General features: G+C 39.5%; 1 protein-coding gene across 2 annotated transcripts in view; it reads left to right on the top strand.

Annotated features, from left to right (window-relative positions):
* The window catches only part of TMEM131 (transmembrane protein 131), a 180,892-nt gene that overhangs the window by 113,767 nt on the left and 47,446 nt on the right, over positions 1-19,679 (top strand). For both annotated transcript variants that reach the window (XM_086328103.1, XM_086328105.1), the window contains exons 6-11: positions 493-609; positions 3,196-3,318; positions 8,070-8,150; positions 10,612-10,762; positions 10,854-10,910; positions 11,813-11,874. In XM_086328103.1, the coding sequence (XP_086184229.1) occupies positions 493-609; positions 3,196-3,318; positions 8,070-8,150; positions 10,612-10,762; positions 10,854-10,910; positions 11,813-11,874 (591 nt within the window). The remainder of the gene's footprint in view (positions 1-492; positions 610-3,195; positions 3,319-8,069; positions 8,151-10,611; positions 10,763-10,853; positions 10,911-11,812; positions 11,875-19,679) is intronic.

The raw sequence follows: 19,679 nt of genomic DNA on the forward strand, positions 1-19,679 counted from the left end.
TCCTTTCTTTTATAATGTAAGTTGCTGGCACTTTTTGTGCCTTGTGTGAATGGGTGACAGAGGTTGAGGCTGGGCTTGTTTACTTATTAGAATAGTACAAGTGGCTGCTTAGGAGTAGAGTAGAACATCTATATAAAAAGCTCGGCTTTCGCTCATCTCCTCCTTGATCGTCTGATGTTGAAGGAGCCTGTAATTAGGCACTTCATTCCAGCCTGGTGATTACTGAATGAACAGAATCCAAGGGAACCATCTGCTGTACAGGGTTTTAGAATTGTGATTGACAAAGATATGTGAAAGCCGATGTGAAGACATCTTTTTTTTTTCCATTGCAAAATAGTTTGGCTAATTTAAAATGTAAACCTTTGGGAGGAAAAAGCTAGTTTGTGGAAATGATTCTAAGACGTTTTAGAGAACTTTAGCTGTCTACTTATAGTCACTATGATCTGATACTTTTTTTTTTCACTAATTTAACTTACTACTTTTCTTTTTCAGAAAATTCTTCCAGGAGGAAATACATCATTTGATGTAGTTTTTCTTGCAAGAGTAGTGGGAAATGTAGAAAATACTTTATTTATTAATACATCTAATCATGGGGTATTCACTTACCAGGTAAGAATCAGAATAAAATCTTATTATTTATAAAATACAGGTTTCATCTTCATCCTATCACATGTTGGGAACTCTTCAAAAACTCATGATCAGGGAAAATGTAAGAGTTTAGAGTTAGAGCATTTTTATACTTTACAACTGCATTTGTGAATATCCCTATTCAAATCAGACTGAACAAATGATCTTTAAAAGCTACAGCTAAAGTGTTAATATAAGATTGGTTGGCAGAAGAACAGTTAAAAATATTTTCACAGTGCCTCTAGATTTTTTTTAATTTTTACTTTTTGCACACTTATGAAGTGATAACAGTTTCAGGATTAAAAGATGTGTGCCTGTTTTTCTTTGGTAATTATATTGTTTAAATTTTTCATCTTCCCTGGTGGCTCAAGTGGTAAAGAAACTGCCTGCAGTACAGGAGACCCAGGTTCAATCCCTGGGTCAGGAAGATCCCCTGGAGAAAGGAGTGGCAACCCACTCCAGTATTCTTGGCTGGGAAATCCCATGGGCAGAGGAGCCTGTCAGGCTACAGTCCATGGAGTCTCAAAGAGTCGGAGACGACTGAGCAGCTAACACTTTGTATGTACAATCATGGTTTGGATTATTAAAGAAAGCTAGTGTTTTTGAATCGGAATTTTTTATATAGCAAGATTGCAAAGAAATAATTTATTTGGCACAGTTCTACGCACTTTACGTGCACTTCTGCCTGCGTTACAGATACTGTCCTTCTCATTTTTTTAGATGAGGAAGGTGAAGTTTAAAAAGGGTAAACAATTTTGCTTATGCTAATGGTAAGTTGTTGAGCAGGGATTCAAATCCATGTCTTTATAGCTACAAAGACCATCCTATTAATCACTGAGCTGTACTGCCCATGGAACTCAAATCCTTACTTAGCTAGTATCTTACTTTACAGTTTTTATGCTTGTTTTTGAATATTTCTTCTCAGTTACCCAGAATGCTTCATGTATTTTGTAAATTATTTGTGTATTTTGGAAATCACTGTCAGAGTAAGCATTCGTATTAGTCAGACATCATATCTTATGCTTATTTATGGTGAGTAAGTCTTTAATAGTCATTTGATAGGCATTGAGTAAACTTTGGAAGCCAGTATGGATGAGTGACTCTGACGTGCTATACAGAGCACTTGGCATATACTTGTTGAGTAAATCAAAAGACCTCCATGAAACTGGAAAGAACTGTGCCCTCCAGAGGCACCCCCAGCTGACCATGGGTGACCTGAGGTTGTGGTCGGGTTGTTCTCAAGGTGCGCCTCGCTGCCATCCATCTTCACCTCCCCACACCTAGTCTTTCACCACATCTTGCTGTTAAATGTCTCTCTCCTCTCCAGCACCACTACTGTCTCCCAGGCCAGCCGGCCCTACCTTTCCCTGGGTGACACAGAGCCTCCTGACTGTCCTTCCTCTCCTCCACAGCCCCTGCCCCGGTCCATTGTTCATGCTGTAGCCGTGATGATCTTCTCTGAACATAAACCACATCCAGTCAGCCCCTCATGTAAATCTTTATGCTTTGACACTGCTCTTAGAGCAAAATGCACGCTTCTGAGCAAAGCCAGCAAGGCTCTAAGGATCTGACTCCCATATTAGCTGTCCCATCTCATCCCATTTGACCATGATTCTCAGCTTTTTCTTTGTCTTCCAACAAGCCAGGCCTTTTCCTGCCTCCAGCCCTTTGCCTATATACTTCCCCTTGCTGAAGAGTCATTGTTGCTTCTTCTCGTCGTTCAGGTGACATCAGTTCACATCACCTCCCCTGGCCACCCTCTCTGAAAGAATTTTCCCATCCTTACTCCAACTGTTTGCTCTATATAACATTATCCATTTTTTAAAAACCTTTTTATTGTTATCTGTCCCTCATACTAGAATTTAAGTTCCATAAGGACAGGCACATTATGCATCTTGTTCACTGTTGAATTATTCACAACTGTACATACCTGTGCCCAGCACCTCATAGGCACTTAATAAATGTTTGTCATTTGAGTGATTGGCTCACCCTGTTGGTCAGCCCACATTCCCATGTAGGAATGACCTGGGACTGGGCTTGGTCGTTAAGAGATTGTCTGGGCCCTAGAGCCATCTTCAGGTGATTGAAACAGGGAAATCAGGATTCTCTGTTTTTCTTTTGTCTTTCCCATGACTTCATGAAGGACTGCTAGCATTTTAATTTCTAATATATTATAGAAATCATTCCAAATGTATATGTATGTTATTTAATGTATATAAATATGAATATATATATTCTTAAGTGAAAGTGAAGTTGCTCAGTCATGTCCAACTCTTCACGACCCCATGGACTGCAGCCTACCAGGCTCCTCCATCCATGGGATTTTCCAGGCAAGAGTACTGGAGTGGGGTGCCATTGCCTTCTCCATATTCTTAAGATATATGTGCATCTCAGATCAACTGATAGTCAAGTACAGAAACTACATGTATGTTCCTTTTTAAAAGAATTAAGATTTTTCCATAAGTAAACTCACCAGTTTTCCCTAAATCAATCAGTTGTAACTATAAAAATGTTATCTAAAACTATAAAAGCTACTCAGATTGCTTTTTTTTTTCTACTTGGAAACAGGTATTTGGTGTTGGAGTTCCAAATCCATACCGATTAAGGCCATTCCTTGGGGCCAGAGTCCCTGTGAATAGCAGTTTCTCACCCATAATAAACATACACAATCCTCACAGCGAGCCTTTACAGGTGAGTTTATAGCAGTGATTTTTTTAACGTGTTTCACTTCAGTGGAAATTAATGCTTAGTGTGAAATCTCAGTCTTTTACAGTTTTTAGATTACCTAAAACAGGTTTTTAAAATATATGCCAGTATGTAGTACTGAAGCAAGGTATTCTTTTAATGCTGCTTGTAGTCTGAACCTGAGGTTATATCAGTGTGGTTATTGAATTTTTGGAACCATTTTTAAAATGACTGGTTTCTCTGGTGTTAGTTTTAAGTGGCTCTGCATTTAATTTAAGAAGAGTTTTCATCTATATGAGGCCCCTACTTTTCTTTCTTGAGCTCCTTCTGGCCCAGTTTAAAATTTTAAACCCACTATTTGTATTTATTTCTAGTAATACTAAATATTGGGTGATGGCAGCCTGGAAATTAAAATCCAAGGAAAGGATAATATAGAACCATTGATTAAAAGCCATCTTATTTTTTTACTTTGAAAAATCCAACTCCTGATCTTACGCAGTCTTTTAGTAATCATATTTCCACCTTTGAAATGCCTCCTCACCCAGCCCTTGTCTCTAACACGGTGGGAGTGGCTGGTGTCGCTCCTGCAGGTATTTCCTCAGATCCCCACCCCGGCTCCCCAGTGACTTCCAGCCATGGACACTTGTTGCCATTGTAGCTTCTAGCTGTGTTGTCTGTGTGGAAGGATATACGAATACTTTCCAGAATAATGTTTACTCCCAGGGCCCATGGAGTTCTTCAGGACCAACACTGAAGAACTGAGCAGTAGCTTGAAAATAGCAGGTGAAGGATAAACACTGTGTGTTGTATGAGCCGCTGAGCTTTGACGACGAAAGTGGGTTTTGTCATCCTAGCACTCCCTGGTAGAAAGGCTCATAAACGGTGAAGAGGAAAACAAGGAAGAATACAATGAGATATTCAGATCTGGGTTTGTGAAATGCCTGGGAGTTGTATGCTGAGGTAGCAAGCAAGGGTTCCCTGCAAACTCAGCTGCCATTGGGTGAAGATAGCCATTGATAAAAACACTGCCTCCAAATTCTGGTTATATGTAGCTGAGGATCTTCGTCGTGAAAGAGGAAAGTGCCTTGTCTCCTGCTTGAGACAGTTCCTGTCCATCATCAGTCTTCGTTTATATCCTTTTGCTGCTTTGGGGAATGGTGTACTTTCCCTGTTTCAGCTAACTTTTACCACAAAACTATACAGAAACCTCGTAAATTCTTGCTGCTTTCTTTTCTTGACTATTTTTGAGTCCAAGAAATAAGAACTGTCCTCTCGTTCTCTCAGGCCCTGCTGTGTGAGCTGCCATGTGCAGCTGCAGCAGCAGTGTCACAGAGCCCCAGGGATGCACCGCCTCCGTGGTCGCCCCACCGCGGACTGAGGGTCTTGTTTTCTGCTGGGAGAGATGGAGGTTACAGACTCAGCAGATGTTGGCCAGCCTAGTTAAAATACTTAAGTAGCCTTACAGTCTGTGTCTTTGCTCCTCAGCCTTTTGAGTCCTCAGACTACCGTCGAGAACAACTATCTCTGAATTCAATATTGAGTTTTTTTCTTTGGCTTGTCTAGTCCTTTTCCAGTCACGTAACACTTCAGTTCAGTATTATCACAGTACGCTTTTCATCAACGCACAGGAGAGCAAATGGAAAGCCAGGGTTGCTCTCTCAGAACCAGTAGATTGGGATCTCCCTGGCAGTTCAGTGGTTGAGACTCAGATTCCAATGCAGGGGCACTGGTTCGATCCCTGGTCTGGGAACTAAGATCCCACATGCCACAGGGCCCTGTCAAAAAAAAAAAAAAAAGAACCAATAGATTATCTCTGGAAGGCAATTTTTTTGGTTGCTTTTGAGAGAGAAAATCCAAGTCTCTTCCTGATGGACACTGTTTACTTGAGGTATAACTGCCATATAACACTGTGTTAATTTCAGGTGTACAGCATAGTGATTCTGTGTATATCACAGAACGATCACCACAGTAAGTCTCGTTAGCAACATCACCACACATAATTACAAAACTTTTTTTTTTATGATAAGAAGTTTTAAGATCTGCTCTTTTAGTAACTTTGAAATGTGCAGTTACAGTGTTGGTATTAACTATGGTCACTGTCCTGTCTGTCACATGCCCGGAACTTAATTGCTTTTTAAACTGGAAGGTTGTATGGAAGACACTCTTAACCTGATAGTCCTGTGTGTCATGAACTTGTCCTCAAATTTAAGAAAGTATTGTAAAGCAAGAAATTACACCTCATTTGTTCTTTATACAACACTAACACACAAGTATGTTCTCACTGAAAACTATTAACAGTTCAAATGTGTAAGGCGGAAGTCCCCTTGAACTTGCTGCCTTCCAGTCCAGTACGGTCCCGCAGAACTTTCTGGTGCGATGGGAGCGTTCTGTATCTGCTCTGTCCGTACAGGAACCGCCAGCCACTGGGGCTGCTGAGCATGTGAACTTGTGGCTAGGGTGGCCGAGGCCCTGAACCTTGAGTTTTATTTTATATCAAGTGATTTAAATGACTGTTGTTATCACAGCTCCTGGCCAGAACCCTTCCTCACTGATAACCTTCGTGTAACCTCGGTGTGTCTCCTCAGGCCTTTCTCTGTATGCTTGTGTACACGTACGGGGGCACTCTGAAATTAACGTTCCTCCTGGTATTCTGTTTTTAACATAAATTATCATTTGTATATATCATTGAAATCCTTTTCCCCCTAAACTTTATTAAATTAGAAACAACTAGCAGGGGACTGAAAATCAGGAGTCTGTTGTTCTAGTTTCAATGTTATCTTCCCTTTGATTTTATAATTTAGCCTTTATCTGTCCGCATTTCCATATTCCCTTCCCTCTTGTCAGGATTCAACCTTTTAATCTTGTTTTCAAACTTTGTTAGGCTTGTTTCCTTAATACCTTGGAAGATTTCTAAATGAAATAACACACGGTGTTTTCTGGTTTTACAGAAAAAGTCCTATAAGTCACCCCATCAGTTAAGGCGCTGTTAGCACAGTCAGTACTGAAGGGGAACAGTAATACATTGGAAGGCAAGTATTAAGACAGAGACAAGACCGTAGCTCCTTAGTCTTGGGTAAATCGTTACAGTAACAACCACACCCACCAGAAACAAAAGCCTTTAAGCATATACTAAAGTGTTACTGTCTGTCCTGCTTTGTCCTTTTTTGTGTACTCCTGGTTTGTGAGAGACAAGGAAAGGTTTTCCACCCATTCTCATTCTTCACCCCAGATTTGCATTTAATTAAATATATTCTTTATTTTTAAGAGGTAGGATAACCTTCCTTTAAACAAAAGGCTCCTTTTCTTTATATGAGCAAAGAGGCATACGACCCTTCTGTTCCTTGCTGTTTACCCAAGAGAAAGAAAAGCAGATGTCCACACAGAAATGTGGTGTGCATAACAGCTTTATCTGTAATGACCAAAAAACTGGAAACAACCCAGATGTTCATCAGCAAGTGAATGGATCTAGAATTGTGGCATATCCATAAAATCAAAAAAGAAATGAACTGTTAGTAAAAAAAACAACGTAATAGATCTCAAGATAATTACACTGAATAAAAGCAACCAGACATGAGTATACACTGTATGCTCCCATTTATATAAAATGCTAGAAAACACAGACTAATTTTGAGTGGCCAACAGCAGCTCAGCGGTGCCTGGGGATGGGAAAGGGCCGAGAGTGGCAGGTGGATTGCAGAAGGTGTGAGGAAACTTTGGGAGGTAAACGGTTTACTTAATATCATAATTGTGATGGTAGCTTCATTCCATCTTCATGTACATGTCAGAATCTATCTCGTTGTACACTTTCAAAATGTAGAGTTTTATTGTACATGAATCATACCTCAGTACAGCTGTTTTTTAAAAATGTGTAGTTATGGCTGATTTGCATTGTTGTATAGCAGAAACCAGCGCAACACTGTAAAAAGAAAAAAAAATTTAAAGAAATTATTAGCTAAAAAAAAAAATGGGTATAGGTACAAGCCACAGAGATATTAATAGTACCTGTGATTTTGCTTGCAGAACACATCAGATATTTTAATTCTGCATTGATACTGTTGCCTATCAATATGATATGCACTTCACTGTGTCACAATTAGGATTTCCCAGGTGGCTCGGTGGTAAACAATCTGCCTGCCAATGCAGGAGACACAGGTTCAATCCCTGGGTCGGGAGTATACCCTGGAGTAGGAAATGACAACCCACTCCAGTATTCTTGCCTGGAAAATCCCATGGACAGAGGAGCCTGGCAGGTAGGCTGCAGTCCATGTGGTCACAAAGAGACACGACTGAACGACTGAGCATGTGTCACAGTTACAATAGTTAATAGATCTGCTACTGGGTCTTGTTGTTGATATGTGAATAAAGAAGAACTTGTATTACTATAAGAAATACAAAATGTGTGTTTCTAAAATTTGATTCTTTCCAGAAGCTGTTTCCTTGGGAAAATACAAAAATATATGTCCTCCAGATGGATTTTCTAAAATCCAGTCTCTGAAACAGCTACACTATTTTTGAGTTTGATATTTTGAAGTTACCTGTTTAATTAAATATTGCACCAGTGCTTATACATACGGGCACTGCATCTGGTGCTGTGACGCCATACTTATCCTGCCAATACTTATCCTTTGTATCTATAAGCATTTTTTAAATTTTTTCTGATAGACGCAATTAAGCCATCAAACATTTCTACATAACAGCAAATCACTTGCATCGAGAATATGATTTTTACTTAACCATCATGTACTCTTCTGTCTCAGGTTGTAGAAATGTACTCTAGTGGAGGAGACCTTCACCTTGAACTTCCCACAGGGCAGCAGGGAGGCACCAGGAAGCTGTGGGTGAGTGCAGACGTGTTCTCGCGTGAGAGCGCTTGAAACCAGTTATTTCCTTACATGCACCAGAAAACACATAACTGCTTATCACCCAAAGAAATACGGGTGATGTCTCCATAATTACTGTCTTAGCATTAAATGTGTATCAAATATATTTGAAAACTGGAGAGACTGAGAGTAGTAGAGTGGTATTAATCATTTTTGGAAAGAGCAGTGAACAAAATTGGTGGAACCTTTAACCCCCTGTGTGGAAAGGAAGAGATTTTAACTATTCTTCTACAGAATAATATTGGTAAAGTTGTTTCTGAATCTAATCGTTTATAATATGCTTTACACTAAAACTGAAGAAAAAAAAAAAGAAAAAACCATGGAAGGGATTCATGGTATTTTTAAAGGTACATAATTGAACATTCAAACTTATTGTTGATGGCGGAGATGGCGTTTGCAGAGGGAACATAGGCTCTTGTGATGACTTAGAGACTAAGTTCTTAGGTGATCTCTCAGTACATCCACATTTAATGCTGTTGAAGATGTATCAGTAGTTTGTGTAAGTGGTGAGAGAACCACTTTCTCTTGGAGAATATTAGCAAATATTAACCAGATTAATGAATAGGTAGCCATTACCTAATTTGCAAAGGTTCCTGCCATAGGAGGATTGTTTTTATTCTTTAATGTTGTCTACTCAGCTTTAATCAGAAAAGGGAAAGGCATAGAATATGTAGTGCTTGTCGCTAAAATCACTGCTTATCCATAATTGAAGACACGTAGACTTCACCACATGAATAAGTTCTGAAGATCAAAGTTTCTTTGTTAATTGCCCTGTTAATTTAAAAACACACCACCTCTTGATTCTGTCATCTGACCAGTCTCAACCAGGGAAGGAAGGGATGTGCAGGGGACATTTTTTAGGATGTTAACTTGAACATTTAGAAACCAAATTGTCAGTGACTAAGTTAACTCCTAAGATATAGAAACACTCTAGCTAGTAGAAAGGTATGTAATGGACAGCCTTTTTATATCCTTTCACAAAAGTGTTTTGCCTTGAAATTATGATTTTGTTTGAAAAGACTTTGGGAGAAATTGTGTATAAAGCAATGCTTTATATAATTGATTATAAGGTATTAAATTCGTGTTATAATTCTAAATAGAAGAACTAAGAATTTACTGTGATGGGCTTCCCAGGTGGCGCTAGTGGTAAAGAACCTGCCTGCTAATGCAGGGGACATCAGAAACGCAGGTTGAATCCCTGGGGGAAAATCCCCTGGAGGAGGGCATGGCAACTCACTCCAGTATTTTTGCCTGGAGAATCCCATGGACAGAGGAGCCTGGCGGGTACGGTTCATAGAGTCACAAAGAGTTGGACACGACTGAAGCAACTTGGCACACACGCTGAAGTGGATTCTAATAAACATTAGAGAATTCAGATTTCTAATTAAGAACTGTAATGTAGCAGACATGGAAAATTGCTTTAATATTCTTAGCAGCTACAAGAAAAAATAGTGATTCTTATTCCTACAAATCTAGGGTGGGATTGGCCTAGAGAAGGCAGCTGGCCTTGACCTCACTCCCAGCCTGTTTCAGTGAGCAAACCCCAGTCAGCTCCTGGAGATGGGGGTGTGGGCGATCCGTCTCTCATGGCCCCGAGAGGGTTCCAGTCACCTCTTTTCTACTTTGAGTCTAGAAAGTTAAGAGAATGGAGGTAAATGAAGACCAGTACATTCTGAACCACAGGGATTTCCTAAAATAGGCCAAAAGGTATGTGCAGAGAAACTCTGAAACTCTGCCCAGTGAAGCCAGTTTATTATAAAAGCAGGAAAAAATTTGTACCTCAAAAAAAAGTTTTTTTTCCAGTGCCTCTTCCTTCTAGTGTATATGTTTTTTTCTCTTCCCTCTAGTGTATATGTATGTTTTTACGAACCTAAAAAGTTATCCTACTTTACACGCTAAGAGCCTTACTGAACACATTTGTTGAACTGTGGATTTGCTTGGGAAGCTTGTTCTGTTAGGTTTTAAATGAAAGGAGAGCCAAGTCTGTGTTCCATTTAGTTATCATTTAAAGAGAGTCCTGTGAATGTCTGGGAAAGCAGTTTCTCTTTGATGGTGATGTGTTTATTGTTTAGAGGATTTGGACTGAACTCCTCTAAACAAGCACACCAATACAGCAAAAAAATTGGACTCTACCTTTTAATGATGGCTTTGCAGCTGACAGTTTGTTTTCATATAATTTTATCTCTCTTTTGTTTTGCTCAAATTTATATACCAAACTTCATCAATTTTAAGATACACACATTTGTATCATTTAACATCCTCCAAAATTGGACTGTGCAGTATAATCAGTGAAGTGAATGTGTTTGTTTAATTGGCAGTATTTTTTTCTATATAAAATAATAATGCATCTTTTAGGTGATGTCATCTTATTCAATAAACTGTAGTGGTTTTGCTACATTCTGGTCTGTTAACTTGTCAGGAAATTCCTCCTTATGAAACCAAGGGAGTGATGAGAGCCAGTTTTTCATCTAGAGAAGCAGATAATCACACAGCTTTCATAAGAATAAAGACAAATGCTTCAGACAGCACGGAGTTTATCATCCTTCCGGTTGAAGTGGAAGTCACAACAGGTGAGTGGATGACTAAAGGAGCATGGTTTGTCTTCAGCACATCTTACTCTGGCAAGATGAAATATAATTGTGTACTCTTCTTTTTTCCAAGCTCCTGGAATTTATTCCTCAACTGAAATGTTAGATTTTGGCACACTGCGAACACAAGGTAAAAAAAAGAGATAGTGTCATGAAGTCTTTTTTAAAAATCCCTGTATTCATCGCTAAATGGCTCTCCTTTAACTCCTCTGTAATTAGTTCAGCTTTGAAAGTTATTTCTCAGTGTATTACATGATCTTTAGAAGTCTGCTTCTGGGAAGTCAGAGCCCTTAGGGGTTTACACCCCATTCTTCTGAGGGATGCCATTGCTTACCAGATGGGAAAGCAGTGTCATGGATAACTTAAGTCAAGTCTTCTTAATGGAAGATTGAGGCAGAAAGTAGTTTCTTAATCCAGTTTCTCACCTATTTAATTATACTAAATCTTTCAATTGTAAAATAAAGGAAATAGATTTACTTCTGAATTTTTGTTTAGATATGGATTAATTCAGTTGCATTATAATAATGTAATGTTAGAAATCAGTCCCTGAGGTCAGAGAACGAATTCAAATTCTAAAATTGAAAATAACCAAAGAGGATTTATTAAAATAAAAAAAGAAGGCATGTAATACAGGCTTCCTCCTATGGGGCCATATGTAATTGAAATTTGGTTGTTTAGGATTGAAGACCCATTCTTGAAGGTTAGATTTGGTTTTACTATAATACTTTCATATTGTACTTTATTGAATTGCTTCATTGTGCTTTGCTGGAAAACTGAAAGATTGGTGATGATGTCAATTTCACTGAAAAAGTTTGTTTTTTGGTCTGATTGTTTAGTTCTTACAGTACTCACTGTCCTTAAAAGTAAGGCAGTTCCTGTCTAGGAATGTTATTGTCACATTCTTTTTATAAATGTGATTGTCATTCTACTTCACATTCTAAAATATATTTAAACTGATAGAAGAGAAAGATTCTAACTTGTTATAGAAAACATACCACTTTAAGAAATGTTTCTTTTCCTTAATTTTAACAGATCTACCAAAAGTTTTAAATCTTCATTTATTAAATTCAGGAACAAAAGATGTACCAATAACAGTAAGTTTTTGCTTACATTTTTTCCTAATTTATATATTCTTTGTTTTTAAACTTATATCAAAGTTATAAAATAAACTCCTGCTCTAAAGGATATCTGTTTTGTGGTGACCTGGTGACACTTTGGTTCAAAATAGAGTATAGGAAACCTGTTCTGCCTGTCTGATCAGATTTTAAGGATGAGAAGGGCATGTGAACAGTCTTCTCCAAGGTCTCTGAACTAGCGTTCATGAGGTTCCTATTTAGGCCTGTGGATTCTGATGAATCCTAGGATCTGTGTGCTGTGTATAAAGAAAAATAGGTTGTTAGACTTAAGGTATGGTTAAGTAAAAAAGAGATATAAGATTCAGATGAGTTGGAAGGAGAAATCAGGAAGCAGAGAGATGTGATAGGTAGTGGTCGAGTGCTGTTAACCTGTGACACAGGGGCCCCTTCTGACTAGCATCGGCCATAGTTACCTCCGTAGCACGCTGGAACCAGGGTCCTCTCGCTGTCTCACGCATACGCATGGAACAAGTGACTTTGATGCCTTGTGTGGAATTGGCATGCCATGCGATGGTTTGAGGGAGCTAGAGTATCCAGATTTTGCTTTAGCCCATGACCTCGCCTCCTGGTCATGGAGGTGAGGTCCCCAAGTTACACAGAGAATAGTGGAGGAGGAAAGCAGTGTATTTTTATTATAACCTGTGCCGGTGTCAGAAAACCTGTATTCAGAGAACTCTGATAAAAGTGAGATAGATCAGATGGGCTTTGAGACTTAGAAACCATTGTCCATTTCTACCCAAACCCAGAATTTACCACCAACTGATGGAGTAGAGACTGAGAAGAAGAGGGTACACAATCCCCAAGTAATGGGAGAGATGGTCACCCCAGGCAGCCACATTTTAATGCACAGTGACCTTGCTTACTGGGAGAGTTGTAGGTTAAGCAGTGTCCTGTCAGACATATGACCTAGTATTTCTTGCTTGGTAGGAGAATTGGGAGTGAGTTAGGGGAATGGAGTCTGTAAAGAGCTTCCCCTAGGATACAGTGGAGCTGAAACTACCCCAGCCTGCGGTTCCTACCACTCCAGTGTTAGACCTGCTAAGTATACTGGGGTTCAGGCCCCTGCTCCTCAGGGAGGTCTTCAAGGGCCGGGACCCTTCCATAGATGACAAGAAACAGCTCCTTTGACCCTGCCACCCTGATAATGTATTTTTCTTTAAAAAACAAACAAACAGAATGCTGACTATTGTTGCTATATTAAGGGGTTAGGGATTATTTAATCTGTATTGAAGTTTTCACGAGTCTATAGAAAAATGAGCAGTGTAAATGTTTATAAAAATATGAGTGTGTGTATATGTCAACATAATTAACATAAAGTTATAAACACCCTTTCTGGATAAGGACCATTCTGATATAATATACTTACTTCTTTGACGTTAAAATATTTGTTGTTTTATAAATAAAGGTAATACATAGTTGGGGAGGATTGTTTGGAGTTTTGTTTTGTTTTGTTTAATAGAATGAGTGGGAAAGTATTCTTTCCTCTTCTGTTTTTGGGGAGAATTTGTGAAGGATTGGTGTTAATTCTTCTTTAAATGTTTGGTGGAATTCACCAGTGAAGTCATCTGGACCTAAACTTTTGTTCATGGAATGTTTTAAAATTATTAATTCAATCTCTTTACTTGCTATAGGCCTATTCAGATTTTCTATTTCTTCTGGAGCCAGTTTCAGTAGCTTCTGTCTTTCTAGGAAGTTTTTCATTTCATCTAAGTTACCTAATTTGTTGGCATACCATTGTTCAGTGTTTACTTATAAAGCTCTTATTTTCTGTGAGGTAGACAGTAATGGCCCACCTTCCATTCTTGATTTTAGAAATTGTGTCTCCTCTCTATTTAAAACAATTTTCAGTCTCTCCAAAGGTTTGTCACTTTTGTCGACCCTTTCAGAGGACCAACCTTTGGTTTTGTTAAATTCCTCTATTATTTTTTGGTTCAACATTAAACTACCCTTTGTTTTATGAACAAAGGTAGAAGAGAGTAGGAATTTCTCCTTTTTCCCCTCATCCCCAACATCCTCACATTTGCAAAAATAAAAAGTTAGACTTCCTTACAGACACAGACACACATTTCAGGTTTTACCAGGGAAATGAAAAGGCCTAAGAATCACCACTCTATTATAACATTTCAGAATCTCACTTTATACTCGGAGTTGTGATTCTTTTTCTTCAGACTTTTCCAGTGTAGTGTATCAGAGTCTCCTCTGTCATGGGATGTGACTCTTTCTGCTCAGTCTATCCAGGTTGCTTTGGCTACAGCCTGCTTTTGTTCTCTGAACTTCTGGGTCCAGAATTTCTTCTGGAGCCCAGCTGGCAGCAAGGAGCACAGTTACCACATACGTGATGCTGTGTGCACACCTCCCTTTCCTGCCCACATGCTAGAGGCCTGGCCTCTGCAGGACCTCCTGAAACTCACCATCTGGCTTCATTCTGGGAGTCCCCTTTAAAGCCAGTCGCGCACGTGCGTACAGGTCAGACTCTTGGCTGTGGGTGCAGGGCCTGCTGTTGCCCCAGTTTGAGACATCAGATAATTGTTATTATTTTGTGTGTGTTCTGCCTGCTGTCTGTCTCTTACTGGTTTCTTTGATCCTGTGGATTGTCTCGCACAGTGTAGGAGCTCTCATGCTTGTTGGGCAGATTTCAGGCCTGAAGTCCTGTCTCCATATGTACAGGCTTGGGGGCTTCCCTGGTGGCTCAAATGGTAAAAGAATCTGCCTGCAATGCAGGAGATCCAGAGTCAGTATTCTTGGCCTGGAGAGTTCCATGGACAGAGGAGCCTGGCTGGCTACAGTCCATGGGGTCACAAAGAGTGGGACACAACTCAGTGAATTTCATTTCACTTCAGACGTTTATTGGGGAGGTGCCTTTTCTTAGCCCACACATTCTGGTCTAACTTTTTACATACAATGAATGGACCCAAATGTCTTGAAAAATAAACATTTTCTAGAAAAATGAAATCAGCAATTCTAAGAATGTGAATGAAAAAAATTTACTATTTAATTCATTTATAGTAAACATAAGTATAAATAGGCCCACGTTCCTACTTTTCTCTTTTATTAAGGAGTTTTAGAATACATTGTAAGTGAACATTTTTGCTCTTACCATGAGTTAGGCTTTATGGTAAGTTCTTTACATGGATTATCTTATTTGATGCAACTCTCCTGTAAGATACACAGGTCCTTCTTTTCCAAATAGGGAAAATGAGTCAGACCTTTTAAAGTAACTAAATTCAGCTATATAAAATGCAAAAATTCAGTTCCCTCAGTCGTGTCCAGCTCTTTGCGACCCCATGGACTGCAGCATGCCAGGCTTCCCTGTCCATCACAAACTCCCGAAGCTTGCTCAAACTCACCATCCTTTGAGTCGGTGATGCCATCCAACCATCTCATTCTCTGTCGTCCCCTTCTCCTCCTGCCTTCAATCTTTCCCAGCATCTGGGTCTTTTCCAGTGAATCAGTTTTTGCATCAGGCAGCCAAAGTATTGGGAGTTTTAGCTTCAGCATCAGTCCTTCCAGTGAATATTCAGGACTGATTTCCTTTAGGATTGACTAGTTGGATCTCCTTGCAGTCCAAGAGACTCTCAAGAATCTTCTCCAGCAGCACAGTTCAAAAGCATCAATTCTTTGGCTTTCAGCTTTCTTTATAGTCCAACTCTCACATCTGTCCCATGACCACTGGAAAAACCATAGCTTTGACTAGATGGACCTTTGCTGGCAAAGTAATGTCTCTGCTTTTTATTATGCTGTCTAGGTTGGTCATAACTTTTCTTCCAAGGAGCAAGTGTCTTTTAATGTCTTGGCCACAGTCACCATCTGCAGTGATTTTGGAGCCCCCAAAAATAAAGTCTGTCACTGTTTCCATTGTTACCCTGTCTATTTGCCATAAAGTGATAAGACTAGATACCATGATCTTAGTTTTCTGAATGTTGAGTTTTAAGCCTACTTTTTAACTCCTCTCACTTTCATCAAGAGGCTCTTTAGTTCTTCTTTGCTTTCTGCCGTAAGGGTGGTATTATCTGTGTATCTGAGGTTATTGATATTTCTCCCAGCAATCTTGATTCCAGCTTGTGCTTCATCCAGCCCGGCATTTCGCATGATATGCTCTGCATATAAGTTAAATAAGCAGGATGACAATATACAGCCTTGATGTACTCCTTTTCGTATTTGGAACCAGTCTGTTGTTCCATGTCCAGTTCTAATTGTTGCTTCTTGACCTGCATACAGATTTCTCAGGAGGCAGGTCAGGTGGTCTGGTATTCCCATCTCTTTAAGAATTTTCCAGAGTTTATTGTGATCCACACAGTCAAAGGCTTTGGCATAGTCAATAAAGCAGGTGAGTTTTTTTGGAACTCTCTTTTTGATGATCCAGCAGATGTTAGCAATTTGATCTCTGGTTCCTCTGCCTTTTCTAAAACCAGCTTGAACATCTGGAAGTTCACGGTTCATGTACTGTTGAAGCCTGGCTTGGAGAATTTTGAGGATTACTTTGCCAGTGTGTGAGATGAGTGCAATTGTGCGGTAGTTTGAGCATTCTTTGGCATTGCCTTTCCTTGGGATTGGAATGAAAACTGACCTTTTCCAGTCCTGTGGCCACTGCTGAGTTTTCCAAATTTGCTGGCATATTAAATGCAAAAGTTACTTGAAAGTATATTAGGTATACTTATCAATCAAGTTTTTATGACTATATCATTTTGATTTTATATTCAGTATTCCTATTAAAAGCCTATTGGTTTATGTACCTGTCCTAGATCTACATCTGTGCCTACCTGTGTATGTTTTCTTCTAACATCTGAAGCCTATACTCTTGCTTGTGTTATGGTAGACTTATTTCCTCATTCATTCATTCACTGCCTCATCCACTCATTCAGTAAATATTCAGTATCAGCTGTATGCCAGCTTCTGTGCTGACTACTCAGGATACAGCAGGGAACCAAGGTCTTGCCCTTACTGAGCTCATTTTTTTTTAGCTGGGAGACAAACAGGTATGCAACATTATTGTAAACTGAGAAATAAACCGAATGGCGTGTAAGTCGAGGAAGGAGTTGGTTTAGGTAGTGCTGTCTCTGAGGAGCTGACATTTGAGGTAGTAACTGAAGAGTGAGAAGCAGGCCCCCATAAGGAAAGCAGAGCTGGTGGACAAGTGTTCCATCACAGGGATGAGCAAGTGCAAAGACCTGAGGGGCAGCTGCAAATGTTGAAACTCACTGGGCTCAGAGGCAAAAGACGGGCTGGAGGGTCGAGCAGGGTTTCCCGGGCTCCTGGGAGGGGTTTTGGTTTTACTATAAGGGCAATGGAAAATTACGGAATTTTAAGCAAGGATGTGATATCATTTGATCTATGTGTTATTAAAGTCACTGTAGCTGCTTTTTAGAGAATGAACTGAAGAAGGTTAAAAATCTGTTGCAGTGGTCCAGTTGAGAGATGATGATAGCTTGGACTTCTTGCCTGATCAGCCAGGGGATGGACCCGTCTGCCATGGAAACTGAGTATTAAGATACCTTCCCAGGGTTCTTCCGTAGTATGCCAGACCTACAGACTGGTGCATATGAGAAAGGTCCCTGCCTCCCTCCCTTCAGGGAATTCAGTGTCTCTTCACTTTTCAAGATATAAGACTACTTCCCAGGTGGAGCAGTGGTAAAGATTCCACCTGCCAATGCAGGAGATGCGGTTTGGGAAGATCCCCTGGAGAAGGAAATGGCAACCCACTCCAGTATTCTTGCCTGGAAAATCCCATGGATAGAGGACTCTGATGGGCTACAGTCCATGGTGTCACAAAGAGTCTGACATGACTGACCACACACACACACTAAAGTAAGCAATTCCTAATATAAGCTCCTCACCATCAGTAAGCAAGATACCCAGGTTCGAGCCTTCCTGACACAGCACATCTATAGTGCAACTTTGAAAATATAGTTTTCCTCAACATTTATAAAACATTAATGCTGTATAAATAATGGAGTAAGTTTGCTTGAGATGTCTTAAAACACCTTTGTATGATGTTTCCTTGCTAATTAATAAGAAATCACAGATGTTCTTAAATTTTACCTTTGTCAACTTGATGTGAGCCTTAGAAAATCTGTGCACCTACTATTAACAATACAATTGCTGTATACCAGAAGGGTGTTTTTTTTTTTTTTTTTTTTGCTTGCTTGCTTAAAGCAGTTGAGTCGTTTCAGAATGTCCTGGGCCTGGTGTCTCACTTGAGAGTTACTGAGCTTAGTTGGGTATGAATGTCGTGAGAAAAACTGGAACTATATTTAGAGCCTATGCAAGCTGCCTTTCCTGGGAATCTTGCCACATTTTTTCCACTTCTCAATTATCTTTAAGTAAACAACAGTTAGTGACTGATGCTGAAATATATTGTTAGTATAAATATGCTTATTACAAGTTTCTGATTATTACTTTTCATTTAAAGCCACCAGAATGAGCCAACTGTTTAAGTCTTTCGTTTGTTTTGCTTTGTTTTTGTTTCCTTGAAAAACGGGTTTTTAACTGATTGGGGTATTTTTTCTTTGAATGGTAGTAAGTGAACACTTCAGACCATTTGTACAAAACATGAGTCAATTGAATACTATTAGTGTAAATAATATTACTATTAGTAATACTACTATTGGTAAAATCATATGACTATTATTTTAAGGTAATATTAATAATACGGATATAAACTTTTCCTCTGGTAAGGAAAGTCTTAAAGTGTGTTTCATACAAGAAAAGCATTTTTTATCATCAACTAAGTTGTCACTACTTAACAGTGACTGTGTGGTAAGAAGTACCATTGCTTAGCTGTTTCTGTCATAGGCTCGTGCTTACTACTGATGAACTGCAGCTTACAGTCTTTAAGCGTGTTTGAAAATGGTCAAGGTTCCATTGCTGCTGTATCACAGTCAACAGAGCAAGTGAAAGAATTAGGGACCAAATGTGTCCTCTGTAAACTACAAAGCTTTACGTGATCATTTCTCAAAATAAACCCTGACCTCGGGATGAAAAGAAAGTGAAAGTGAAGTCGCTCAGTTGTGTCCGACTCTTTGCGACCCCATGGACTTGTAGCCTATCAGGCTCCTCCGTCCGTGGGATTTTCCAGGCAAGAGTGCTGGAATGGATTGCCATTTCCTTCTCCAGGGGATCTTCCTGACCCAGGAATCGAACCCAGGTCTCCCGCATTGCAGGCAGACGCTTTTACCGTCTGAGCCACCAGGGAAGCCCTCAGGATAAATACAACTAATTCTAAGAAAAACAGCAAAATTAATAGAATCACATTTTTTAGATAGATGAAAACTTTGTTGTTGTTGTTTAGTTGCTGACTCATGTCCAGCTCTTTTGCTACCCCTTGGACTGTAGCCAGGCATGGATTTCTCAGGCAAGACACTGGAGTGGGTTGTCATTTTCTTCTCCAGGGTATATTCCTGACCCAGGAATTGAACCTACATCTGCATTGGCAAGTGGATTCTTTACCACTGAACCACCAGGGAAGCCCCTGATGGAAACTTAGAAAATAACCTAATCCCGTCCCCTACAATTTTACAGGAAGAAACATGGCCCAGAGTAAATTGCAGCTTACAGAAATTTACACTGCAGGTTAAATAGTTAAAATTCTTTTGTTGTAAACTCATCACTCTGGGTTTCTGTACTGCTTTCCTTTCCTTCTGAAAAAATATAGTAGCATAGTATGACGAAACCAAATGAACTTTCTCCAGTTATCTTATAGTCAGGCTGCTTTGTTTTACTGTTAAAAATACATATCAATACATATATACATGCATACCCTTCAA

Source organism: Bos grunniens, chromosome 11 (assembly GCF_055505025.1).
Source record: "Bos grunniens cultivar Pamir isolate PY7600 chromosome 11, Bosgru_T2T1.0, whole genome shotgun sequence".
In the NCBI taxonomy this organism is placed as follows: domain Eukaryota; kingdom Metazoa; phylum Chordata; class Mammalia; order Artiodactyla; family Bovidae; genus Bos; species Bos grunniens.